Below are 27,892 nucleotides of genomic sequence, written 5' to 3'. Positions count from 1 at the left end.
GCAGGTTCAGCTGAGGTCCTGGCATTCTGTTTCACTAAAGATTTATTCTCTTAGCATTTCAAATCTGAGTCTGAAGTCCTCCTACAACCTTTTCAAGAAACACTCTCCACAAATAATTAGTATATTAAGTTGTTTGCATTTACTGACAGACCATAAATAGATAAAGTCTGGTCAGTTCTGCCTTTTAAGTTGGTCTGAGTTTGCCTCCTTTCATTCTGACAGCAGCAGAACCAAACGAGGTGTATGTACAATCAAACGAGCAGTAGAACATGTGGAATGAGTAAGCATGGAAATTTTTTGCCAGTTTTAAACCCACATTTCTACCACCCCTCATCTTCTCCTCCCCTTACCTGAACTCGCTCACAAATTGGTGGTGGAATGCAGGAACTCAATAGCACGCTGAGAATGGTGGTTTCAAAGTCAACTCTGTTGCTATTCTTAAATCCTGTAATTTCTTCACTGAAAAACCTTGAGGAAAACTCTGGAATCAATCAAGCAGGATGTTTTAAGAGCAAGGTGTGCCAATTATACTTTAAAAGCTTAAACAAGTTATAGCAGCTGCTCAATGCTTGTATTTATTCATACCCAGTATGGAATTAGGTACTTACAAAGCAAGACCTTTGAAGCTACTGAGTGTTGCTACTTACACTCAGGAGTATATTGAGTGCTACTGATTTGAGGCCTAGATGGAAACGTCTCTCTGTAATCAGATGCAATACAACCAGAGGCAATAACAGTTACAGTTCCCAGTTGGTCCTCAAATCAATATTTAACATAGCTTAGTCTCAAAATGTATGTTTAAAGTAACAGTTCAGTCCCTAATGTATGTTCAAGGATGAAGTACTGACACCTTGCAATTCAATAAATGACTTTATGACACAAGAAAGAAAACTTCTGTGTAAGCCTAACACCATCACAGATACTGCTTAAGAAAAAATATAAGGTCAATTAGAACTAGACTGAATTAATTTTATTTCCTTCCAAAAAGAATAGACACTAATTTAACTGTATACAGAATTTAATTTAACTATAACTATACAAGTTTCAGTATATTGTCCTGTTCAAAAACTGCTTATATATAAAAGAAAAAATACTGCCAAAATTCTAACGCATACTTTACAATTAAATGTCCCAACTTTCTTTCTACTCCTAATAACCTCAGACTAGAGTTGCAGTGTTCAGATTAACTTATGTATGGATGAAAATTCCCTTGGTCTTAAGTGCAGTTTCTTTATTACCCATGTTTTTGCCACTACCACCAACAATGGACTCAAAATTAAGTTTTACAGTATCAGCAATGAAAACTTTGATGAACCTTTTAAGAAAAGAATTCAGAAAAAGATTAACAACACTTTTTACTGCATTAAAATATGTTACATGCCTCTAAAAAATAACTTATGCATTTCTCTGCATTTTTTTCTGTTTATTAATCTGTCACATTTTACTATAGTATCTGCTAAGTTTTCTTTGAACACTTGAACAAATGAGAAGTAACCACTCTTAGTTAGACCATCAAAATTCAACTCCATCTAGCTCTCTTAGAACTTCAAGTTCTTGTTTTGAAACAAAAGGTGTCCAATAAGGTTCCAAAAATTTTTATCATTACACTCAAGCAAGTTAGCCAAAAGAAGAAACAGTTTCTTTTTTTTCCTGGTATGATCACCCAAACCCTACCATTCCTCCACTTTCTATTGTTACTGCATTTAAACTGCCAACATTCCTTACCTTGACTAAAAAAAGGTTTCCATTTAGTTATTTCCTGTACTGTTTTACCTAGTTGCTGTCCAGGCACACAGAACACTCCCCACTACACTGCCAAGTCTCCAAATCCATCGTTCCAGTTAATGGAAGTCTAGGTCACTCAAAACCAGAATTACAGTCAGCAATTCTGTTTAGATATACCACCTGATGTGGTATTAACTGCATCACAAATCACTGTAATTGAATGCAAAGTAAAGGAAACTTGAGTTTATTTAGCTTCCAATTTCTGGGAGGTAAGAGGAACTAGAACTGCTCTGGACAACAAAAGAAAATTGACTGCACTTACAGATCATTTTCTGCCAGATTCTTTCTTTAGGACCACTGTTTTATTGTTGTCCTTTCTATTACATGGGGGATGTACATATTATCAGGTGTTAATAAACGGTCAGTGCCTGTACAATACATTCTACAACTGAGCACCACTTTCCGTAACTGAACAGGCAAAGAAATTACACTGAACATCAGCATCTGGCAGTATTTCTCCAAAAAAAGTGACTAAAATGGGTTTAAATTGATTAACACTATTAAATCACATCTAATATTTGATACTACATGATTTCATTACAGCTATACGATACAATTATACAAAATGTGTTAACATCAAAGAATACAACCAAAATTAAGATAGCAAACAAAACCTATATAACTTTTCTTTCTTTACAGGAAAATACTTTTGAAGTATGCATGTAACTGCCCATTCTTTTAAAGAAAATCTACCGCAAGCAAGTTATCAACCTCCAGAAAATCACACATAGCATTACTACGCATATCCCCGAAAAGTGTACAATATGCACACTTGGAAAATACAAAATTAAAAAAAATTGTAAGCAACAGGTGAGCTTCATATTTATAAGAATGTGAAAAGAAGTCCAATTTTAGCACTGTTGTATAAAGAATTGTCTTTTCTGATGCAAGTTCATGAGCTGACCCGTCCTGTTGGGGCCACACTTTACAAAACACCGTGTTCTTGAAACGGGGTTACAGACCAAGGTGGATCATCTTAGCAATGTCACCTTCAAGTTTTCTGTGTGGTTTTTTTTTGCTTTTTATTTACTACTTATCAAAACACGTCCTTTAGTTTTGTAGGGTTCTTTTTAAAATTCTTTCCTAGAAACAATATACAAAGGGGAGGCGTATTTCTTTCCAATTGATTTTCCTGTAAGATGCTTTGAGTTCGAGAACGTTCTCCTCGACTTTCACTGGTTGTTTTTGGCCTTAGCGTGTGTTAAGATGTGAGATTTCAGGTTGGTTGATTGCGCAAACTTCTTATTGCAGCCGTCAAACGGGCAAACGTAGGGCCTGTCGCCAGTGTGAATTCGCACGTGTGTGCGTAAATTGAAGTCCAGTGAAAAACGCTTTCCACATCCTTCAAACGTACACTGTTGGAAGGAAAAAACCACTCTGTTAGCTAGTGGAACTCATCTCCATCACTGAGCAGAAAAACAGTCTTCTTTAAATCGCTAGACTGCAGAAACATGAAGCCAGAGGCTGAAAATTGTTCTGGGTGAAGCTCTGCAGGGATCCCCTGACTGCACTAAAAACTGCAAGACTTCAGTATATAGTATATATACAATAACATATCTATTTTCAAAGAGGGAGATAAATGACCTCCAGCATGCAAGCAAGCACTCACTAAAGACACCTTCTCTGCATGTGAAACTGTACCTACACTGTACAACAAAACAGAAACAGGATTTCACATCAGAACTTCCCCCTCTGAGTGATGATTTGCAAAGATTTTCTCATTTTACCTGCTTTACTTTTAAGATGGGCTTGATATAAAAAGGACAGCACATTTAGTGTTAAATACTTATATTGACCACACAGAATATTCAGTGCATACATTCAGTGCAAGCAACGCCTGAGGACTGCAAATCAAGTTTCTGGAATAATTTATTTTAGAAAATAATCAACAACAAAAAAACCCTACATATCTTAAGTGTGTTCTGGGGAACACATATGTGTTCAAGACTAACTTTAAAGATTTATAGGGAGTATATGAAGAGGGCAGGGGACCTCTGGTGGCAGAAGCCCACATCATTCAATATAAATGGAAAGAGATCCAGTGACTCCATCATTTTGTTGAAAACTGATTAATAAACCCTACTGAAAATCAGTACTCTGAGGTAACTAACTGAGCAAGCAGCTCCAAGTCTCAGTTACCCACAAGCACTAAGCTGAAAAGATGATGAGGAGAAAGAGACATTTTCTTACTTCTCTAGTAACTGCAGACCTCATTTTTAAAGAGGGCAACTTTTACATCATATTTTGAAAGGTATCTCTCATGTACATCCAATTTACCAATTTCTAAGAGAAATCCATGTAAATAATTAAATGACAGGCTAATTAACTCAAGGGGACTCCCAGTTTTTCAGGTGCCTCATCTGATTTTAGAAGAGCCCTAGTTTGCCCAAGTCCTGTGGAAGGCAGGTTAGAGCTGGAGTCTCCATGTTCCCAGGGTGGTGTGGCACTCGTGCCTGCAGGTGAGCAGTACCTGAAAGGGTTTCTCTCCGGTGTGAACCAGCTGATGCCGCTTTAGTTTCGAGCTCTCCACAAAGGCCTTGCCACACTCTGCACATACGTGTACTCGAGGGCCATGAGTGTGCAGATGCTTCCTCATGGCAGAGTTGTCCCTGAACATCTTTGTGCAGCCCTTAAAAAGAACAGTGAAACTCAATTAGTAGATAAGCTAGTTCTCATAAAGAAGGTTTTATCTGCTACAGTACAAGCATTTATAATGCTTTTATATCCTGAATACTTTCTTAATAGTTGGCCCTGAAAAGAGCATCCCTTACATTTACTTCTTAAAAGCAATATGAGAAAATCTAATCATTTGAAAAGCTGATAAAATAAAACCTAAACCCAATCCCAAACAAAAAGATCCCAAACCCTTTCCTCATTCATTATTGTGAGCCATGTGTAGTCAAATGAATAACAGGACAGTCTTATGGAGAAGATGCAGATTCTGACAGAAGCAAATGGATAAACCGAACAAAAGCACTTAAGAGGTTTCAGAGGAAAAAAAAAACAAACACAAAACAAAAATCCAACCAAAAAAACCAAAGGACAGAAGGAGAGTTCATGGATACCTATGGTGTACTCTTTAAAGTGCTATATTCTGAGAACTATAGTACTACAATATATTAGTCTTTAATATACCACAGGTTATGCCCTAGTACCAAGTGGTACGTGCACCATCTCCCACCATTCTGTCCTCTTCCTTCTCTGTCCTGCCCATTTCTGAGAACAAATGGAGCAAGAGGGTTTCCAGCACATAACAACTTACAGGAACTACCTTGTCCAAACTGGCGGCAGCAGCCTGATCACTACCCCCTTGGGACAGAGAGTGCCACTGCTGCTGCAGATTAAACCTACAAAGTGATACTGGGCAGCAGAATACAGAGTGAGTTAGTCCCTGCTCAATCCAAAAGCAGAAGACACATTAATTCAGGTTCAGCATCAAAAGTCTTAACCTGGGAGTCAACTCTGCATTGACAGAGGAATAGCACTTTTGATTCCAGAGTACGCCTAAGCCAGCAGTAACTTGGGGCTCTATTGACATAATCTTTCTTTTTTTCACTTCTTAGTGACAATCAACAGATATCTATCATATGTTTTATAAATGTCTTCCTCAAGGCTCAAAATCCCTCATAAAATCCTATTAATAATCATAAATCCTATCTTTACTACTAGTGATGCTGTTTAAACTTATATAAGACTAGTCTGCCAACACCACTGTGTTATGAGGCATAAAATTTAACAGTACCTAAAGGACTGTTAAACTGCTAATCTTAAATTCTGCAGGCCCTTTTTTTTTTCCTAAATACATTTAAATAAGCTTTGTTTCTTACAAAAAGGGGTAAAATGTCACTTTCAGGAGTTCTCTCTTCAGGCACTAGAACCACTTTGGCTAATTTTGAAGTACTGTGCCACCATTCACGGCACATAGCAGAACTGGGTGGGGCAAAGCACTGCCAAAGTAAACAGACCATCAATTTTTTTTGCATTTATTTCTAAGTCCCTTCTTGCCTCTGAGAGAAGCAGGTACAGCTACAATATTTCTCTTTTGTTAAACTGAATTAATAAATGCACAAAGCCTACAAACACTACAAGATAGAAAATGGAAGGATAGAACATTGTTTTTCCCCCCCGTTTAGATGAAGTTGAGGCTATGAAAAAGTAAATCAAAGAAATGAAGGTAACATTCCTTGGTATAGTAAAAAATAACTGTTCCTGTATCTCTGCATACTGTATTACAAAAAAACACGACACTTTTAGAATGTGGAGAATTGGAAATCAATATAAGCACAAAGAGGAATTTGGAAAATTCCTTACACCATGGCTGTCAGAAAGTAGCCTTCTATTCATGCTCTCTAATGGATAACTCTAATAGCTATCTGCCCTGATTATTTGCTTAGGCTCACACTTATCTAGACCAGAAGTCAGCAAGATTGTGTTTGTCTTTTTTAGTCACAGACTAAATCAGCTAAAAGAAGCACTACAGAAGCTGGATAATGCAGTAAAGCCACAGGCTACCAATCTAGGTGACTGGCAACGTTTATTCAAGACAGAAGCTTCCTTGCTACCAGTGGATCAGAATCACATCTCAAGGATGCCTGCCTCTCTCTTTCATGATGATGCACTTTCCAGCTCTGTGGAATGCAATTCTGAGTCTTCCAATAAAGCTGACTTTGGCATCTGCACCATAAATTGCTGATTCCTGATCTAGACTCCAAATCTGTCATAGTTTCCAAGCAGAGGATATATAGATCTTAGGAACGTACTTTGAACAGCTTTCAGAACATTCTTTCAAGTATGTATTCTTGGGTGTCGGGAAATCACAACAGTAAAACCAGCATGTTAGGGACTGTGCATCATGGTTACCAGAAGATTAGGGATGCACTAACCTTAAGACAAGGAATGGGAATAATATATTATTCAGTGAAAGGTTTTAAAGGAAGCCTCTAGAGAATGACAACTAAAATACATTTAACTGAGTGTATACTATTAACAGTAAGATATTTTAGTTATTCATTCTCAAGAGAAAACATCAATACAAAATTCTGATCTACAAATTACTATCTACTCAGAAGCTGAGCACTTCACTTACTTTGTGAGGACAAGCTATCGTTCGTGGAGCATCATCTTCTTTAATTTTTCTTGGTTTCATTCTTAAAGATAAAAAACAGTACATAAAATATTAGTAGAAACACATTAGTAGACAGCTCTTCTCCCCTGAGTGCCTACATAATGAGCACATTTTATCCCCCAGTATTACATGTGTCAATGGTATTCACTTTAACATTTTCAAAACCTTCATAAAAATATTACCAGTATAATTCAGCATTTGGAATGCTCTGCTTTCCAGAAGGACCTCTCAAATACAGAATAAGACATTTAATACAATCTTCTTAATCCTCTGAATATGTGGAAATTGAGATTCTTTTTCCCTGACATATGCTAATTGCAATTAGGGGGTTTTGTTTGAAAACTCCATTTGTGCTGTGCCAGTACCCATGTGGCCTATTTAGCTTCACTTCCTCTCCATCCATACAGCAGGACATGAAGGAGTATAGGTTCAATCATTCTGCAGTATTTTCATCACACAAGACTTCTAGAGAAAACTCTACAGAAGCAGGGAAAGCAGAATCAAGCAGGTTGTGGAATCTACACAGACAATGTAGACATCAATTCACCAGAAATGGTAATCACTCTTACTTTAAGGTATTGTGCACACAGATTCCACTCTTGGCAACTGACAAGCAATCACCAATTTACCCCTGGTCACTGACAGGGATCCTCATTTTATTTTATAGCCACTAGCCTCCACTGCTACATAAGGAGCCCAGCAAACTCTTGCTTGTACGTGTTAGATCTATTTTACCTACAGTAAGACTCTGTACAAAACAACCTTGAACAGTGTTATAACAAAGTCAGAAGAGCAGATGTGATTCTGGGGATCTGCACTGCACTTTCAGCTGTCTTTATTTCTCAAACCTGTGGTGCTGTCTTCAAAAAATTAAAAAGAAAATGTTTATCTCCATCTAACTACAGCAGTAGGTGGGTACAAATAAATGGAACCCCATACAGCTGAGATTCCCTTGGGTAAGCAATGAGATTTTGCACATTCCCAAACCTTGCTGTGGAAGCAGAGCCAGTGTGTTCATGTGGGTTTACTGAACTGCTTTTCCTGGCAATACAGCACATGACAGTTATGTGTCACAAGGTGCCTACATATCATACCTGTAAGTTAATCCACAGGTTTGGTGGTATTCCCTAGTCTCAAACAGAATGAGTAGCTTGAAATTAAAATAATTTGAATTATCAGAATTCCAATTCTGGTACACACTCAATGTTCAGAAAGAAAAGTGTCTGTTCCTATCCATGACAGTATTAATCTGCATGAGTTCTGTTGCTGGAAACTGATATAAAAGAACAAGGTTGGGGGAAGAGATTTCCAATGCATATATGTACTTTTTTACATCCCTTTTAATTAATTTATATGAAAATACCTAAACAGCAACTCTTAAACACTCAAAAACTTCCCAAGAGCTGTAGGGAAAATAAACTAAAATGCCTCCATTCTGACCACAAAAGCACTTGGTTTCTGCAAGCTGAGTCCAGACTTCTTTGCTACTGTCACACTCTGGTGACTGAACTCTGCTTTCACCTGTTTCCTTCACATGGACTGCTTAGAGAAGAGGGTGAATTAAGGCAAGAGCAGTGAAAAAACTCCCTCAGAAGTCCTGAAGATCTAGGAAAATCATCTTACAACTGCCAGTGGAGTGATATGTGATGGACAAGTCTCCCATGGCTCTGTCAGCTATCACTGGTCCCTGACTCTGAGTCCTTTCAGTACTGCAGATATAGCACAGTTCAAGTGATCATCTACAGACTAAAGCACTTGACAGCCACTTCACAGACAGCACTAAACCCCCAGGATTTAGAGGTTTATTTTGCTCTTTTCTCTAAGTGGGCACATGGGAAACTCTTACTTGCCTCAGCATCTCCAGACTACACTTGGCAGGTACAGAGCTATCCTGAAGAACACTACAGCCTCCTGCAGGGTTACAAACACATTTACAGATATTAACAGTGGCTTGGGAATGGGTGTAAAGTATTAGTGCTAACAAAGCTCCTCTTGTGCACCACAACCGGCAGTACAACTAAGATTTCAACAACTTAAGGGCAGAAACATTCTGAATACAGCAAACTACATCTGTTGCTGTACAGCAGTCTCCTCATTACCTTGATTTTCATTGTAACTATCTTTTTCAAGACTACAGACCAACTCAGTTGACCTTATTGATTAGACTTAATTTATATAATCCAACTGGAATAGAGAATGGTTGTGGTGTTTTCAGTTTACAGAGTCTCTTTGAGTAAAGTAGTAAAATACCTGACTCCAAACAAGTGATTGGGATTAACTGACTGACTGCACTCTCCAGTGAGGTTCCAGACTCAATAGTACTACAGGTACTGAGCCTGTAGGAAAACACACACAAAAAGATGTCTTTACAGTACCCCTACAGAAAGCCTTCAATTACTTTTAGCATGGGATTCTCCTTATTGTATCACTGTGATTTTAAAAAACAGTAAAAGGGACAGAAATGAGCAATTGTTAAAATGGTCACAGAAGAATGATTTGACAAGATGGGACATGAGAGAACAGTGTGTCATGATTTAATTCCATTACAGAACAAACATCCTTAGGAGACAAAGCTGGTGCCAAAACCACCTCCTTTTAATTCAATCAACCTGTTAAATGTTGGCTGAGTCATCCCCCCAAAAAACTGAAGCAAAAAAAAAAAACTTCCTAGGTCTGAGATCTGTGTCCCTTACACAATCAGAATGTGTAAAACCACTATTGTTCCAAAGTCTTAACTGGTCACCAGTAAAGAGAATGACTAGACCAAGAGAATTGCTAACAAGAGATGTGGCAAATAGCTTCAGTGGGCAGTGCGTCTGCATTTTCAAGCTTTGTGTTAAATCCTCTTCCTGACTCTTGTATCTTACCTCTGGTATTAAGTCAATCTTTGAGAAAGAAACGCTGCAACAGTGTCATCTCTAACAGGCTGTTGAGGTAGAGTGAGGAGGAAAATCCCCTGGGCCAGTGCAGGAAGGAAGCTTGAGGAACCAATTGCAGGTGAACTGGATGGTCAGACATGGGACAGACTGCAGCATCAATATACACCTTTTCACTTCAGTGTCTGAACAGGCATAGAACATGAATGTCCATCCAGGTCTTTTTAATGTTCAGGCTTTGTTTATAAATCAAGCAGTATCAGCCCAGTAGTATACTTGAACTTTTGGACACAAATGACAAGAGGTTTCAGTTAAAAAATGAGTAATTTTACATCTTCTCATTTTTAATGGAAGCACAGCAAGTTAAGCCTAAAATGTGGAACAAGACTGTACTTATACACAGGGTTCCGCAGATAGCCAGGCTTATGAACAAAACAGCAGCAGACAATGCAAAAGAAGAGATGGCAAACAGTGTCCAGGTTGTATCTCAGTGCCACAGGCAGGAGGAAGCTGCTGGGCCCTTTGTACACCTGGATTAAAGGCATGAGGGCATGAACACCACAGGCACAGCTACAGTAGATCATTGTGTCAAAAAATGTCATCCTGCTCACAAAGCTGCAGAAGCCATATGGACAATCCCTCAGAGAAGAATGTAAATACTTACATATTCAATGTATTAGTAAAAAGGTTTTGGTCTTACTTTAAAATTAACTTTCTGCAAAAGGAGACCAGACTAGAATCTGTGCTGTTGATCTTAATTACACTGGTGCAGGTAGCTCTTGCTGGTGGTGGTTAGACTTTTGGCTCCCACCCAGTAGAGCATCTCTACCAGCTCCATCCAAGTTTTCTTAGCCTGAAATATTAATCAAAAAAAGAACTCTAACAAATATCACTATTTAACACAACTACAGACACACACATTAATACTGGAGTGGAACTTCAGAAACAGTTGCCTTTGCAGAAAGTCAATTTACATGGCAAGACCAAAATTTTCATTTCTGCAGTGAGTTTACATTCATTGCACCGAGTAGAGGCAACTGCAAATCAATTAACTGTGACAATCAGGAAGGGTACCTTGTACCTTTGGCATCAAGTCACTGGGACACTGCAATTAAAGGCTACATCTAAACTTGCACTGGGGGAGTGGAGGGAGGGAATGGGTGACAGCAGAGGAAGCAGGAATGTGTGCAACCCAATAGCTTTACAGATGAGCTCCCTTATCCATGCATAAGGAAGACTGAGTGAAATCACACGTATTAAATCACTCAGTTTCTCAAAACAAAGAAAACAATACTGCGCTGTATCTGAAAGTTAAACCTAACTACCTCCTTCCATCTACACAGCTGAATTGAGAGTACTTCACCCTCAGAGAACCTTAATCCCCTCCCCAAATCCCTGTCCAACTCCATAACCTACAGACTTGTCAATTGATGCAATTTTAAAAGTCAGCCATAGAAATGGTGTTAAAGCTGGGAAGAAAGGAAATACAATTCAAATAACAGTATAGAACTACCCCCTTGCTCCATAATCTCCCTTTTTTTTTGCCACTGCTAAGGAGTTTTGTGTTCTCAGCTCCCTCTGTACATAAAGCTAATCTTAATAGCGTTAGTCTCTCTCTCTCTCAGGCAGCTCCTTTAACACATCCTAGAGGTATCTGATGACCAGCAATGATATTCACCTGTGCTGATGGCCACCCCCCCTCTGCCTCCCAGAACAGTCAGAGGTGGAAGATATGATTCTCTCTCAGCAGTGTTACTGGCACTGCTGGTGTGTTCCCCTCATTCTGCCATTGCCCTTGTACTGCCCTGCTGAGCAGAACCAACTTGAGTGTCACAGCCCTGTGCTACTGCAAGAGTTTATTTGTGCTGAACAACTCCTGGAACTGGCTAGACTGGCTTTTGGACAAACAAGATGAAAGGGGAGTGGCACAAGGTGTCCTAGGAATCTCTCTGTGTACAGCCCAAGAACAGCCAGTGTCTTACCTGCTTCAGTCACAGTTAGGAAGAAAACTGCTATAAGAAGTTCTTTCACTCCATGATTCTACTACTAGGTTTGTCCCAGTTATGAGGAATATCATATGTGCAAACAGGGACACTGTGCAGTGGGGCACAGAGCAGGAGATGTCCCCTCCCCTGCAAGAATACTGGGTAAAGCAATTGTCACTTTACTGCCCTTTAAGCTTCTCTGTAACAAGAACCATACAAAAGCATACACCTTATAAAGAGGCCTAGTCATAAATCTGGATGACCAGAAGGCTTTGTCACTTCTAAAAAGGGTGTCCTATTTCAAACTCTAATGCAGTTTCCTCTCCTTTGTTTTCTATAGGTTTGGAAAGTGGATGGAAAAGAAGGCAGTTCTCACAATGGCTCTCCTTCAGAAAAAATACCAAGATCAGCAGAAAATAAAACCACAAAGAATAGTTTTTACCACCAGGACCCATTACTGTGCCAATTTCCCAGCTATAGGATATTCCTTCTTATTTCTTTGTTTTACTGATGTCTGTGTTCTGTCTTCAGCCAGTTCAGTCATGTATTTGGAGGACAAGAGGGAGGGACAGTGCAACTAGGGATATCCTTTTTAGTGGCTTGCTTTGAGGGAATTTGCCACATGCACATTCTAGAAATACCCCCACTACCTGCAGCTATGATTTCTTCACAGCTAACTACTGAGCTGTCATCAATTTAGATTTGGATGAAGCATTTTACTCCACTTGAAGGGATTTCCAGTTTCCCAGTCAAAGGTATCAAATGAAAACATGGTAATTTATTAGGTTTTGTCCTTCTGAGCAGATAATTCACAATTAACATTTCACATTTTGATATGATTGCAAAAGAATTCCACCTTTTTCTTTTTTATTGTGTTTTCAGAGCATGCTAGAGAAAATTCAAGACTACTAAAACAGAATTAAAGTAATCTGTAAAAAAGTGATAACTGCCAGCCAGGTGTAACTTTTGGTCATCCATCTACACATTACTGAACATGTCGATGTTCTGACACAGCCTATTTATTCACAGTGTTTTCAATGGAATCATAGAATGCATAAAAGTTTTTCCAGGAAAAACTGTCAGAGTTCCAGCTAAAGGATTCAGATTCCTGCTACATGACTCAACGACATATGCTCTAAACCAGGCAGGGAAAGACAACTGCATCACAGGAGACACCACAACCCCTCACTCTGTGAGAGTCACCAAGCTCTGGGCACTGGTGGCCACTGCAGCTGCTCAATTACCACAGTTCTCAATTATTTTTTGAAGGGCTGCAGAGCTGCAAACAACTTCAAACATCAGGTTTGTCCCTGCATTACCTTTCACTAACTAGATCATGATCAGAATACCAGAACCTTGCTCAAAACCTACTACCACTAGAATTCAAGCTTTTTCTGTTTAAGCTTAACCTCAGAACTTTGTTCCTAATAATCAATGCAAATATTTAAAATCAATTTATCCTTAATCAAAATAACCTGCATTTGTCATAAACAGTGGCTCTAGCCTGGTTCAGAGGAGGTAATTTCTACAAATGTATGGTGAGATTCCTTCCTACTTTAAGGAAAACAAAAAAGCAACCCTACATAACTTTCTGTCAACTACGCACAATGCCCCTAGTACACAATTTTACTAGCCAGTTCACAGGTCCTTAGATGTGGACAGTCACAATTCTTTTTTCAAGCAATCTAAATACAAATTTGTAATTCAAAACCTTACAGGATGTGAAGCTACTTAAGTTTAGACGCAATTTTCAACTTCATGTGCTGCTAAAAGTTTTCACAATACAGCTACTAAAAATTTTCTGAACTGTAAAGCAATGAGCAATGTTTGGCAATTTCACAGAGCTTTATACTAAACAAACACATTCTTTTAGCATGAAAAACTGTACTCCTTGAACCTCCAAAGCCAATTCCAACCATGGAAACCCAATTTTTTCTTCCAGCTTGCCATGCAAAGTCCCTAGTGATACTGCACACAGCAAGGTCAATAAGACAATTGAACAGCAGTCTGCAGATATCAGTACTTGAATCCATCTCATTAGCTAAGGAGTCCCCTCAACACACTTCTTTGCAGGAGGACAAGACCTCCACAAGAAATATTCAAATTCTAACACACCCATACTCATCAGTCTCAGAAGAATAAACAAATGCAGTAATTTAAGACGTAACATACAACTGCAAGGCAAGAGTAAAAGTTTGACAGTCACCAATTCTGACCAAGAAACCAAATAACCTTTCTTAGAAAATGCATTAAATTGTCATGTATCTACAATTAAGCTATGAGAACATTTTTTCCCAGGTTTTGAGCAACTTGGGGATATTACTAAAGGTGATATCCAAGCAAGGTGCTTCCTCTGCCATCACACATTTATCTTCTGACTGAAATGGATTTCATTTTATCTGCTGTGGGAAAAGAGGCTGTACACATAAAACTGAATCTTTCCACTACATGCTACAAATTCCAGCTCTGGAACTTCCTAGAACATTCTGAAATACTATAAATATAGAAAAGTAGTTCTGACATGTTGCCAGCAGCCACTATTTTCTCAATAGAAATCTTGCTAAAACATTCCACAATATTCAGAAATATGCAGACACATCTGATAGAAGCAGCCTGGTCACTTCAAGAAACCCAAATCCTGACAACCATTTCAACTATTCAACTCAATCTGAAGACAAAATATTCAGTATTTGCATGGAGAATACCCTGCAAGAAACTATTTCTGCTTCCTAACAAAAGACAGCTATTCAGTACTTCAGTGTCTAATAGAACCAGAGTAAAGTTTTAGCATGCTTTAAAGTAATGAGAACACCATTCTAAACACATGATGAGTAGAAATATGTAAGTAACAGTTTAGAATTGGAACACTATGTACACTCAAGTGTATCAGTTAAACATCTGCTTTCAAAAAAATTGTATGATCTCATCAGCAGGTCCCAGAGAGCATTACAGTAACTTTGATAAATGACAGTAATACACAAAAGAGTATCAATAGCTAGAGCCACCCATCACTTCAGACAGAACCCTGTTTTCAGCTGTTTGTAATGTGCTTTTATACATTTCCAGATCAGACAGTCTGAAGCAGGAAGCAAGCCCTACAGAACTATTTTACTAGGAGCTTTCAAAACTCATAGTTCAAAGGCTTTAGTGAAAGTAATTGTGGGATGAGGCTGTGCTCTTATTCCTCCAGCACAAACACACTACAGAGTAACAGGACAAAACTTGAAAAAAGCAGAAAGATCAAAAAGGTGAAACAGGAATAAATGCACTGAACACCAAGATCCAGCTAACCAAGAAGCCAGACCACATAGCAACTACCTGGAAAAAGGTACACTGTCTCTCTCTACTGGGTAGTAAGGATAACAACATGTGACTGTCCACCTGCTCTGAGTGTCAGAACCGTGCACCCAAGCTCTGAAGAACAGCCAGCTCCTACAAAAATGAATGTAGCTTTACACGTGTTTTGCTTTCAGGAAATATACCAGGAAATACAGAGGAAGGTTAATTGAAAGTATTGATGATAAGTGATTTGGATAATGTAGGGATATATGGTTTAATTATTTAATGAAAAAAATTTAAAATGTCAAGATAAAAAAAATGAATGCATAAAATAGGATTTAAATATTCCTAATTCCTAGTAAATGATAAAATAATTAATATGTCCGGCAACCATTACACTATCTGTTGTCTAGAGGCAGACAGTGCACCTTTCATGAATGGGGTCGAAATGAATGTGGCTTTACACACGCTTTGCTTTCAGCTTGGGGAAACGCGGCAGCAGCAGCCAGAGACAGGCAGCAGCCGTGCTCAGACAGCTGGAGACAGAGCAGGACGCTGTCCCTGCACCGAGAGGGACACAGGGGACGGGCGCAGCGCAGCCGAGCCAGCCCAGGGCGGCGCCTCCGCGGCCGCGGGTGCCCTCTGGCGGCCACGGGCTGCCCCGAGCGCCGGCACCGGAGCGGGGCCCGGGGGCGCCGCCACCGCCCCGCCCCGCCGCGGGCCGCGCCACCTCCGCCTGAAAGGAAAAGTCACCTTGGCACTCCGGTCAGCCCATTGACACGTAAACGAGCGACAATTCTGACTCACCAGAGAAAATCCAACTGCAATTATCAGTGGCACTTGAAAGGGCAGGACACGTGATTTAAGATCTTCAGTTTAAGAAGCAGGGGAAAAAGAACAGGAAGTGGCGCTCCCAGCTAAATCCTGTAGCCTTACTATTTTGTACTGAACAATCCCAATGCAGCACTTCACTCACTGTATCCTTTGGTGCTCAGGAGTTAAAGGCTACTCACATTACAGAAATATTCTGTCATGTAAAATCACAGAACTGTTGGGCTCGGAAGGGACCTCTAGAGACCATCTAGTCCAGTCCCAAGGCAGGGTTACCTGGAGCAATGAGTGATGCAGTCTATCAATGAATGTATTTAGGTCCTGTCTTACCTAATGGAACTGGAGACTGGAAGACACTGAAGAATCCACTGCTGAATATAAAACTGTTGTTTTAGTTCAGAACAGAGTAGCTGATGCTGTGTTAAATCCCTTGCTTTAGAAGGTAATTAAATGGAATTATAAACCATACTATATATACCATTTTGCCTAACAGTTTCATCATTTAACCAGTGAAAAGATCAAATTTTAAACCTCCTTTCTTTCTACTTACCTAGCAAATTCAGCCAGTTGCTTGGGGTCTGAGAGGTCAATGCCAGGTATTCCACCAGGAGGAAGTTTCTTCCCTGTCATGTACTCTGAGTAATCTGGAGGAGAATTCTCTCCAATGATCTGCTCTTCCACCACTGTTTCATGGTCAATATCCTTTTTATCATCTGAAACACACAAAATACTGAATTCAATACACACTAATGATCAAAACAGCATACAATTTATTAGGCTACATCTCAATACAAATTCACTACTGCTGCACATTTAAAAGAATACACTGCTCTTCCATATTTCCACACTAATTGTGAAGAGCAAAAAGACATCCATGCAGTTACAGCCTGAAGAACACAGAAAGAATACAGTGAGTGAGGAAAAAAAAGCAGAAATTGCATATCTATTTTAAGCACAAACAAATACAGAAATTAGTAGAACAATCCTATAAATGTTGGCTGCACTTGAAAGATAATGTACTTTTCCTGAAATAATGTCTAAATATTGATTTCCCTTAACCTCTTCAGGACTAATCTTCACTATACCCACGCTGATACTCAGCAGCAGTCCCTAACTTTGGAAGCCTATCAGAAGAGCAGCAGACACCTACCCTAAGGCGTCAGGACTACTGATCTTTACTTCAGTCTGCAGACTTCCCTGACCTCCAACAGAAGTGTCATAGAGACAAGAAATTTAAAAATAACTGCTGATGGGCTTCAGCATCTGCCTGTAAAATTAAGTTTTTCTCACACTTGCAGACAGATCTCAAAGAAAGCAACTCAAATTGTGTGTCTCTTTCCCAAGGGGGCTTCTTCCTTCTGTGGCAAGGGCCATCCTAAGCCCTTTCCCACTCCACTATGTAAACAGCAGACTGGGATTATTCAAAGCTTTGATCTGCAAGCCAGTTAAGATACTCTTGTTTGCTCTAGAGCTCCTCCTATGAATTTGTGCTCAAGGACTGCAGTGAAATCAGGTGGAAGACCTGCTGTTGCTGTCTACTCACATTCATACCTTACAAAACATTGTACCATGCATTCTATCTCCTCTTGCTATTTTATAACAGAAACTGGGAGACACAAAAATGAGAGAGAACAGAAACATCCATCTATGTTCTTCACTGCAGTGTTCACAGCAGCAGAAAGGAAGACCCAGCACCTATCCTGTTTTCCACCCTCAAATACACCTGGGACAACAGAGGTATATATGGCTGTAACTACTCAGCTCTATGTAATGCAACTTGACAGTACTTATCCTACTATGTGAATGGGGAGAAGATTCTGGAAATTGTTTTATACACAGGAGGCTACACAAAAATAGCAGGAAGTTTTATTTTACAGATATTGTTTAAGCAGTGGAAACACAAGGTGGCAGGACAGAAATAGTATTTCACCAAATAAAAAAGATAGGAAAACATAAGGCAGAAAACAAAAGACAAAATGTTTCGGGATTTTTCCCCTAAACAGAAACACAGGAAATAACATTAGTCATTACTCAGTAACTTAGCTAGGGAAGAGAGAACAAGACAAGCAAAGAAAAGAAATATACCAGACACAAATTTCTATTCAATTTGTAATGCCTGCTTTTAATGTTTGCCACCAAGCTATTTCTAGAAATGTTACTGCTGGTTTGAGGTTTAATCTGATCTACCAGATCAAATAGCACTTCATGTATATTCCATGGTGGAAGAGGAAAACAGACTCCAACGCTGCAAAGACAGAAGTGTAAATAAGAAAACACTATCTGCAGCATTAAACTCAAAGTAAACTACAAAACTGACTATTGACCTTTTTAGTTGTCCACTCACCACCACACTACCTTTCAGTCCCTACCAGTGCTTTACAAAAGCAATTGAATTTACCTCAAGTGAGGATTATATGTTAAGTTTTACAGCAACTGAAGGAGTTACAATTCAAGTCAATAAGCCTCTAGTTTGGCAACAATTTGTTCTTTCTAACAGAAGCTTGAAAAAAGACTGGGAGCTCAGAATGGCACAGAATTGTTGCAAAGCTAAAGGTGACACTGTCTCTACACTGTAGACTGGAATGAGATCAGCTGCCCTCAACGTGGCCATTTCAACAGCTACCTAGAACTTGCAGTTTGACTGTTTGATGGCATTCATAACACAGACAAGTTTTCATTTCCTGCCTCACATCAGATGAGTCAACTAGGAAATTCTGTATACATTCTTTAAGATGTTCTTTCCTTCCCTAGCACAAAGGTTTGCTATTCCACAGTGCTTTCTTGCTATTTGAGGACCAAACTGAAAGCCAGCCTTCAGTGGCTTTACTTCCCAAAAGCCTGCCAACAGAAGTCAATTCCACAGCTATATAATTCCACAGACTACTGGTGCAAAACACAAAAAAACCTATAAACATATTGCTTGGATAGAATAAAACATAAGAGAAAGTACTGTTTAGTATATTAACAGTTATATGAAAATAAAAAAAACACATTTTCCTATAACAAAAAACTGCATCTCTAAAGCAGCACACACTTCCAAATATAAATTTAAACCAAAACAATAAAATACAAAACAGTTACATTGAAGTGTAATTTTTGGCTAACATTTCTGAAGAAGTTGCAGCAGATTTCAGTACCTCTTTAGTATCATGACCATCCTGTGACATTGTCAGGTCATTGGGAAAACAAAACAACAACACAGCACTCATGCTCCCCTGCACTGAGAGGAGCACAAGAGGACAGGGCCAGCACAGTGCATCCAACCCCAGGGGTTTCTTTTGAGAAACCTCCCCACTTTTTTGGAGGAAGTCTGGAAATGGAAACATTTTACTAATGTCCTCTATGCACAAATTTACTTTATTTGTGATGGCCTATCAACCTGGACTAGGCAGCTCAAAGTCTGGAGGGTAAAGTGCAAGCAAACTTTCACTCAGGCTGAACTGATCATTCTCACTGCTAACTGGGCAAGTTAACTGTTTGCTGGTTTTTGTGTTCAAGTAAGTCCTGATGCCCACTACAGGCAAATTACCTCCCCCTTTTCCTCTCCTGAAGCATCACAGAATGAAACATACTGCATCCAAAGCAAAGCAAAACACAGACACAACCCTGAAAATACAGTGACATCTCTGGATGCCACCCATGCGAGTTATATACAGACAGAACCATGGAGGCAGTCAGGTAAAGGAAATTAACTACTATGTATACTGTCTGATCTACTTTGTTTTGTCCCTTAAAACCACCTGAGAGCAGAGCAGACTCAAATATAAGGCATTTGGCTGAAGCACTATTCTTATAGATCCAATGCAGCTTTCTGTAATGAACTTGGAACACAATTTTAATGGCCTCCCCCTACATCCTTCCATGCCAACTTGCATTAAGGTCTTGCATTGCTTACTTAGTCTAAACTGGGATGTTCTAGGCACCTTTTCAGGACATACCCTAACACACCTTCACGTTCAGTGTCCTTCCATCTGCATGTCTCTCACTGCCCCCTAAATATGGGCAATACACATATGGAACCAGATCCACTAAGACCTTCCAAAGCAAGTATGTCAAACATTCTTCTACTAACATCAGTGAAAATTCAGTGTTTAGCAGTTGTGTCTTTTGACTACTGGTGAAACATCCTGAAGTTTTGAGAGAACCAAGCCCAAGTATTGAATATAGTAGGAAGAACCAAGATTACTGGAATCAAACTGGTAACTCCATGCAACAAATCAATAACAAATCATGGTAGAATCTGCTTCCCAATAATTGACTGATCACATCTTGCTCCTATTACCACATTTCTCCATCTCTTACAGCCCTCCTATTACACAGAAAAATCCACCCACCTTGGAATCCCATTATTTAGAACATTTCTTGACTTGCAGCTGACAACTCTGGAACTCCCCAGCTTACTAAGTTGACCCTCTTAACTCTCAACCCAAGAAGCTCTGTCATTATTTTTTCCTCTGTTTAGTCTTGATTTCCTGATTTTATCTAAATCACCAAATCTCTGGCCATCCTCCTCCTCTATTACTGAGCAGGGAGAACTATTGTTGTTCAATCAGTTTTCATCTGAGGAAAACAGGGTGCAAAAGAGAACTTTCGAGATACACCTGGTAGCAAAGCAATGACACCTGATCCTACAGCTTCCTCCTCAAGGCACCAAATTAAGACATTCTACTTAGCCACTAAAAGGATGAACATTTAAGCTTAAAATATGATCACACAGTTAAACACATTTGCTTTTAGGAACAGCTGAAAAGCAATTACAGGATAAAGGATGTATTCGGCAGCTGTGCAGTACCAAGGCACTGTGGTAACAGCTTGGTTATTGCTACCACATTGCAATCTCCTCAGGCAAATTAGTTCATTGGTCATGTTTGGAAGCAGAGAACTGTAATTAGCTTGTTAAATAATACAGTTATTTAGCAGACACTTCTGAATGTTAAAATTCCATTTTGCACAGTATGTCATTTTTTAACCTAAACGGCTGCTAGGTTACTTTCCTTCTGACGTGCCTTGCACACAGATGGAGAACAGGTTCTTCTTTCCCTGTGTCACCCATCTCTTATTTCACACCACTGAGACATGAACTGACAAAACCAGTGCATATATCAACAGTCATCATCTGACTTCAGCACTTATGGGACTGTGCTGAAGCACTGTGACCTTCTGAATGGCCAGCACAGGAGTGACTCGAGTGCCCCAGGGAAGGATCCAACAGCAAGTTAGTTAATTTGCTTCCTAGCCCACCTTCAGACTACAGTCCTCTGAGTCATTTTAGATGGTGAACCACATTCATGTATTTCACTTTCAAAACTGAAAATACATTTAAAACAAACACAGAGGACAGTCTACCTTATCACTGGAAAAAATGTCAGGCAGATTCAATGCTTACAGCAGAAGCTTGTATCATTGTCTTAATCGGAGTCAGAAATAGACTGTCATCTTAATATTTTAAACCAGAGAATCACTTTCTGCCTCCATTATAACAAACTTTGTAAGAAGCTCATTACCTATCTGTCATTGCAAAGCATTTTGGCCATCCTTGATACAGCCCCACAACTGAACTAAGTGACTCATCTATCATTTATACTACATAAGACAACTGGTCAGACAGCAGATGGTTATTTTTCCCACCCCTGCAATCTGATCAAGTAAAATGAAAACCTTTCTATTTTTTGAGTCATTGAAAGTTTAACAGATTTTGAAGAATTTTGAAGAATCTTCAAAACCCAACATAAACTCCCAAACTTCCAAATAAGGATCCACAGCACAGGCTTCCTGTATTATCAAAAATAATTTCCAAACCATACATGTAACTTCTGTGTCTTTGTCTTTCCCATCTAGGGATGGGACACTTGAGCAGTTTAACATCTGTGGGCAATATTTGGTTGTGCTACTTCAGTTTGCAGACTATGCTTATGATAACAGTTTAAGCCAACACCTATTTCAGCTTTGGAAGCTTGACAGAGGCATTCCTAGAAGATGTACTTACACTAATCCATTTTTTCGCCTTTGAATTTAAGCCCCAATTGCTTGAAATTTCCAGCATTTGGTGCAACCAGCATTTAAGCACCACCTTCCCAAATGTTCCTGCATGCAAGAATCAGTTTTGCAAGCACCATCTGACAAAGTGATTTCTCACGATCCTTCCCCTCCCCCTTCGCTATTGTGCACCCAACCTGGAAAAATTCACTAAAGACAATGATTCAAGCTAAATGCAGCAAAGATACAAATAAATTCTACTTGATAAGAACAATTTTTCTAGTACAAACTGGGGTGTCTCACTTGGATTACATGCAATTGAACTACATGCAATTTTCTGATTCATGTATTTGATATAAAGTAAACACACTACAGGAACATGACTGAACTATCCGCCATATGCCCTCTTCAACCCTTTCAGAAATATGCCTTCATTCACTTCTTACTTTCATGAACACATGAAGAAAGACAAATAATTGTATTGTTAAGAACTGAAAAGCTGATCTGAACTAGAACAAGGCACTCATGTTTCAAACTAAACACTTTAATCATGGGTCACAAGTTTGATGTCACCATAGATACCAAGGTGATAAGAGAAGTTATGCTAAGTCTAAATTGTTGCCAACAACAGTGCTGCAATTTCTAAGAAACCACATAACAAGACAAGGATTCAGTAGTCCCCTTTAGTCACATTGCTATATATTTCACAGATTATTTCTACACATTTCAAGAGGAGCTACAAGACATGTTGTACGAATTTATGGAAAGAGATTTATGATTGGTTAAACTTAGTACCACCCCTGTACAAGCTAATGTAGTAGCACCAGCAAACAGTAACAAGGAATAAATTCACATTGTCTTCCCACACTGTAGTGAGCAAAGTGTCCTTCTTCCCAATTCAAAATCCCATGCACAGCAATATAGGGCTTACTGTTTTACCTTGATGCATGGCCTATTTATCACTTGTCTTTTGATTAACTTTTCATTTAGCTTTTAAAACTGTCAACTGAATCAGCGTGCAAGCAAATCTTTAATTATGTCAAAATACAGATTCAAACCTACTATATTCTTCAAAATAAAGTAGTTTGATTCTTTAGGGAAACTTTAGAACTACCCTTTTGCAAGCCAGTGATTCTAGGCTTTTTTGGCCTTTATTTATTTTGAGGTTTTTGGGGGAAGGTACTCAGGTTGGGGTTTTTTTTTGGTTTGGGTGTATATCCCTCTGCCCCAAGTTTTGTTTCTTTTTCAATTTCTCTGTCAACGATTCAGCCTCTGATGTTTCAGGAAAAAAAAAGGCAAAATAAATTTTTTTAAAAAAGAAAGGAAAAAAATTCCCAGCATTTGACCACATCAGACCCCTTTAAATAAATAAGCTGCATATGAGGTGTAAGAGCCTGTCCAATATTCTCAGTAAAACATCACAACACTCTCAGCTGAGCAGGTTATTACCAAGGCTGTTTGAAGCTGGCAGGTAGTGCCTGCATACACAAAGGGAGGGGAGGTCAAACTTTTCCCTATGTATTTGATTTTGCCTTTGGAAGGGCATTTTTTGGCAAGTAAAGTCAGACTAGGTGTTCTTTATTCTTCTGCATCATGGATATAATGGAGTTAAATGCAGCAATGCAATTCAATGTCCAGTAAATTATAAGTGGGTATCCTTCCTACTGAGCTCCATGGTCATGCTCCTAAACAAGAAAATCACCAAAATCAATAGGGCTACCCTGATATAAAAGCTGTGTATGTGGGAGGAGAAGCAAATTTATTGATTATACACATGCTTCACTTTGGCCAAGTAATAATTAGCATGCAGTCCTAAGGAAGCATCCTATCAGGCACTCTGAATTTCTGAGTGCAAATGCATGCTAGAAATTGTCAATTGATCTCAGCGAGGTCCTGGATCCTGCCAGCTCATGAGTCATACAGCCACTTGCATTCTGCTACCTCCAGCAGCTTCCACAAGCCAGCAGACTATATTAGTTTCTATTATCTTTTATCTTTCTTGGATGGTCAGTTCTAATAAAACTACTAGCAAGGAATTTATTCAGTTTCATACAGTGATATAGAAGCACACAGAACACCATCCTACTAAATAGGATATGGAAAACTCCATCAAGAAGAACTTCAATCAAACTCACTGGGTTGTCACCTGACATGCCAATAGAGTCAGATAACTCTGTGAAACTTGCTAAAGTAGTCACCTGTATATAAAAAGAGAGCAGAAATCCATACCACTGTGCTTTCCATCTTTTCAGGCAGGAGAACTCAGCCATCCAATACATCTCCCCTTCCACACTGCCCTTGCTAATAACTTCTAGTCATTTGCAGGCATCACCGAATACAAACATTTTCAACTACATCAAAAGCTTCAAGAGCTTCAATCTTACTAGACTCCTTCTAAAAAACTCGAAAGAGCACAAAAATTATGATATGCAAAACAGATTACCAAGTTACCGTTCCAAAAACACCCACCGATTTACACATTACATGAACTGTATTATTCGACCTCTTTTTTTCACATTTATGTAACATATGGACAGAACTCTGATTACAGAGCATTGCTGCCGGCAATACATTTTTGAAAAAATTAAAAAAAGAAATAAAGTAGGCAGGGTAGGTGCATGTCAGCTTTACTCCAAGCCCCACATATACTAAACACCTTCACGAGATTTTACTGCCTTTAAAAGACACTCCTACCCCCCCACACAAAAAATCCTCAAAAACAGAATCTCCCACGACAAGGTCTCCCTGTGCCTACTTAAAAAGCTTATTTAAAGCTTCAGACCTAGTCGAGGAAAAGCCCGACGGTTTCCGAGGGCCAGCCAGACATTGCCCCTTTGCTGCCCGCGGCTCCCAGGGACGGAGGTCAGCTCCGGGGCCGCCCCTCCCGGCCGTCACCCCCGGCCTCTCAAGGGCCGCTTGTTTGCGGCCGCCCCCTCCGAGGCGGCGGGAGGCGCGGGCAGCCCCGCGGGGGCGAGGAGCCGCTTCCCCTCGCCGGCACGGCGGGCTCCGGCCGGGGAGGCCCCACCCACCGCAGCGGGCCGGGGCCGGCGGCCCCCGGGCGAGCTGTACACGGTATTTCGGGCTTCGCCGTCCCCGGGCCGGGGAGCCGCGGGGTCGGGGCGGGCGAGTTTTCGCTCGCACATCGCGGTCACGGCCCGGCGCACACGCCTCACCCGCGGCCGCGGGGCGGGAGGGACGCGAGCGGAACGGCAGGCGGGGAGCCGGGGAGGGACGGCGGGACGGGACACGGGGGAGAAGGAGGACAGAGGGCGGCGGCGGCCGGGGGAGGGGAGGGAGCGCGAGGGGCAGGCGCGGAGCGGGCCCCGCGGGGAGCGGCGGCGGGGCGGGGACGGGGGGAGCGCGGGGAGGTTCGCCCCGCACCCCGCCTCCCCCTGCTGCAGAAACTACGCCATTGCGGCCTGGCCCGGGAGCCGGCGGCGCTGCCGCCCGCCCGCGCACCCCCCGCCGCCGCCATCTTGGCGGCCGCCGCCATGTTTGCCTCCTTCCCCCCGCCGCGGCCGGGCAGGAGCGGCGGCGGCAGCGCAGACCCCGCCATCTTTTCGGGGAGCCGCCATACTTGCCCTGGCGATGAACATGGCGGCGCCCATCGCACACATCAAAACATGGCCTCCCTTCAAAACAAAACTCTCCCGGCCGCACCGCGCGGCCGCCGGCGGGGCCCGCGGCCCAGGGAGGGAGGGGTCCGGCGCGCACTTACCCGAGGCCCACATGGTGACCGAGAACTCCCCCTCCAGGGTCTTGATCTGCACCTGTTTCTGCTCCCATTTCCTGCCGCCGCCGCCCTCGGCCCCGCCGCCGCCTCCCCCGCTCAGGTAACTCTTCTTGCTGCTCTTCTTGCCGCTGCCGCCCTTCTTAACGCGGCCTCCTCCGCCGGCCGAGGAGGAGCCCCCGCCTCCGCTCTTGCTGCCGGCGGCGGCCACAGTGACCAGGGTCTGCTCGATGTACTCGTCCTCCCCGGCGGGGGCCGGCACGGGGATGAGGATCTGGTCCTCGAACCCGTCGTCGGCCCGCAGTCCGTCCGAGTCGTCTCCCCCCACCACCTCCTCGCGGGTCTGCACCAGGATCACCTCCTGGTGGTGGTGGTGCAGGTGGAGCTGCCCCCCGCCGCCGCCGGCCGCGCCGCCGCCCGCCCCGCTGGGGTCCCCGTCCGACACCAGCGGCTGTAGCGCGATCATGGGCTGGTGGTGGTGGTAGTGATGGGGCGGGTGGTGCGGGCCGCACTCCTCGCAGCACTCATCCTCCTCCTCCTCCTCCTCGTCCTCCTCGCCGCCCACCACGGTGGTCTCGATGGTCTCCACCGGGATGGTCTCCACCTCGATCTCGTGCAGCTCCACGATCTCGGCCGGCATCTCTGAGCCGTCCGTGGCGATGTACAGGGTGTCTCCCGAGGCCATGGCGGGGCGAGGGGAGGGAAAGAGGGCTCCGCGGGCGGCGAGGGGGCTCCGGTCCGCTCCCCTCGGCGGATGGTGGGGCTCGGGCTCCTTTCGCCTGCCCTCCTTCTCCTCCTCCTCCCCCTTCCACACAAACACCAGCGCCTCGCAGCCAGCGACAGGCAGGGAGGGAGGAGGGAGGGAGGGAGGCAGCACCGCCAAATCCCGGCCGCGCTCCCTCGCGAGACTTCCGCCGCTGCCGCCGAGACGGACCCCAGCCCTGGAGGCCGCTGCCGCCGGACTCGCCCCCCCGCCGCCCGCCGGCCAATGGCAGCACCCGCCGCGCCCAGGCGAGAGAAGCGGCCAACGGGGGCGCGCCGTGCCGCAGCGGCCCGCCCCCTCTGCCCCTCCTCGCCCTATCACGGAGCGCTGCGAGCGCGGGGCGCACCTCCCGGCGCGGAGCAGCCAATTAGCTCGCGGCGCCGTCTCCGCCCCGCCCCGCCCCGCGCGGAAGCGCCGCCCCGGCCCCGCCGCCCGCGCGGGCTCCGCAGCTCCGTGCGCGCTCGCGGGGGTGGCCGGGTCGGCGCCGCTAGGGGGCGCCGGGGCCGCGCGGCCGTTAACGGGCGGGGCCGGGGCGGCTCCGCCGGCGGGCGCGCGCTGTGCCCCGGGCCCGTGTCCCGGGCGGGGCCCCGCGGGGAGCCCGGGCCGGCAGCTCGGGCGGGGAAACGGCCCCGCCGCTGCCGGGACTGATGGACGGGCGAGCCCGGAGCTGCGGCTGAGCCTTGGGACGTGGGCCCGTTCGGCGCGTTTGAATGTTACAGTTGAGCTGTGATCGGCACGTGGGAATCTTTGCCTCTCCTTCCTTTATTCCCTTTGGAAAGCCCTCCGGAGGGTGGTGTGTTCCCCACGGGGCGCGGCGCTTCCCCGCAGCCGTGCACGGAGATGCGCACGGACATGCCGGGGGTTTGCGGAGCGCCCGCTCCCGGTGCCGCCGGCAGCCCGGCCCGAAGGCACGGCCGGGGGGCGATCAGCGGCCGAGCGCATGAGCTCGCTTACTGAGAAACAGCGTTTTAAATAAGTGAAGCGTTGCAGTTCAATCACCGCACAAAATTCCACCACGTGAAGTGATCCTCTCATTTAAGCTACCAAGTGTAGGTATTTGCCTTCGTTATTAACAAACCTCTCCGTCCCCGAACTCGGCTGCTCCCCAGAACCTTTCCAACAGCCACACAACAGTTCGTGCCTTGCAAACGCAGCAGCTCCGCGCTCCAGTCACGCTCCACTTCCTTCCCCTTCTGCCCACTGCTGCAGGACATCCCTTCCTTACCCCATCAGGGAACCGCAGTGTGCAGAGGTGCCGAGGGAAAAGTAGCACTCGTGAGTGTATTGCATTTGGTTATTGGCTTTGTAGGGGGTCAGGCGTAAATCTGGAGCAGAATTTGCAGAGAAGCAGCTGCCTGTCTTGATGTGAACAAGCAGATGTCATGGGTAGGAGATGTGGAGCTGTGGACTGAGTAATTGTAAAATATTCTCTACAGGCTGCCAGAAGTCCTTCAAAGGGACTGTGTTATCTTCAGTCAGATGCTAACGTGCTGGTGGCTCTACAAGTATGTACTTCTTTAAAAAAAGGAATCTTGGATTATA

At 42.8% G+C, this 27,892-nt stretch overlaps 2 protein-coding genes across 2 annotated transcripts in view; one reads left to right on the top strand and one right to left on the bottom strand.

Moving 5' to 3' along the window:
* Window positions 1-948: 948 nt before the first annotated feature.
* YY1 (YY1 transcription factor) lies at window positions 949-26,522 on the bottom strand. The gene is made up of 5 exons (XM_036385026.2): window positions 25,576-26,522; window positions 16,432-16,594; window positions 6,872-6,932; window positions 4,256-4,414; window positions 949-3,140 (listed from the first exon to the last, which is right to left on the bottom strand). Exons 1-5 carry the CDS (start codon window positions 26,270-26,272, stop codon window positions 2,958-2,960), a joined length of 1,263 nt encoding a protein of 420 aa, XP_036240919.1. The 5' UTR covers window positions 26,273-26,522; the 3' UTR covers window positions 949-2,957.
* DEGS2 (delta 4-desaturase, sphingolipid 2) overlaps window positions 24,870-27,892 on the top strand; it is a 32,606-nt gene continuing 29,583 nt past the window's right edge. The window contains exon 1 of the mRNA XM_036385028.2: window positions 24,870-24,929. The gene's annotated coding sequence lies outside the window, so the exon portion shown is untranslated. The remainder of the gene's footprint in view (window positions 24,930-27,892) is intronic.

The sequence above is a fragment of the Molothrus ater genome, chromosome 6 (genome assembly GCF_012460135.2).
Source record: "Molothrus ater isolate BHLD 08-10-18 breed brown headed cowbird chromosome 6, BPBGC_Mater_1.1, whole genome shotgun sequence".
Taxonomy (NCBI): Eukaryota; Metazoa; Chordata; class Aves; order Passeriformes; family Icteridae; genus Molothrus; species Molothrus ater.
Note: the sequence above shows the minus strand (reverse complement) of the source record. Positions and strands in the feature narration are given on the sequence as shown.

What these genes read in the sequence shown, in the direction of transcription:
- YY1 (XM_036385026.2), bottom strand. Translation starts at nt 26,272, where the DNA reads ATGGCCTCGGGAGACACCCTGTACATCGCCACGGACGGCTCAGAGATG. An exon ending in CGATAGCTTGTCCTCACAAA is followed by an intron (nt 4,415 to 6,871) that starts GTAAGTGAAGTG and finishes GTTCTTTTTAAG; the next exon opens with GGCTGCACAAAGATGTTCAG. An exon ending in CCGGAGAGAAACCCTTTCAG is followed by an intron (nt 3,141 to 4,255) that starts GTACTGCTCACC and finishes TCCTTCCAACAG; the next exon opens with TGTACGTTTGAAGGATGTGG.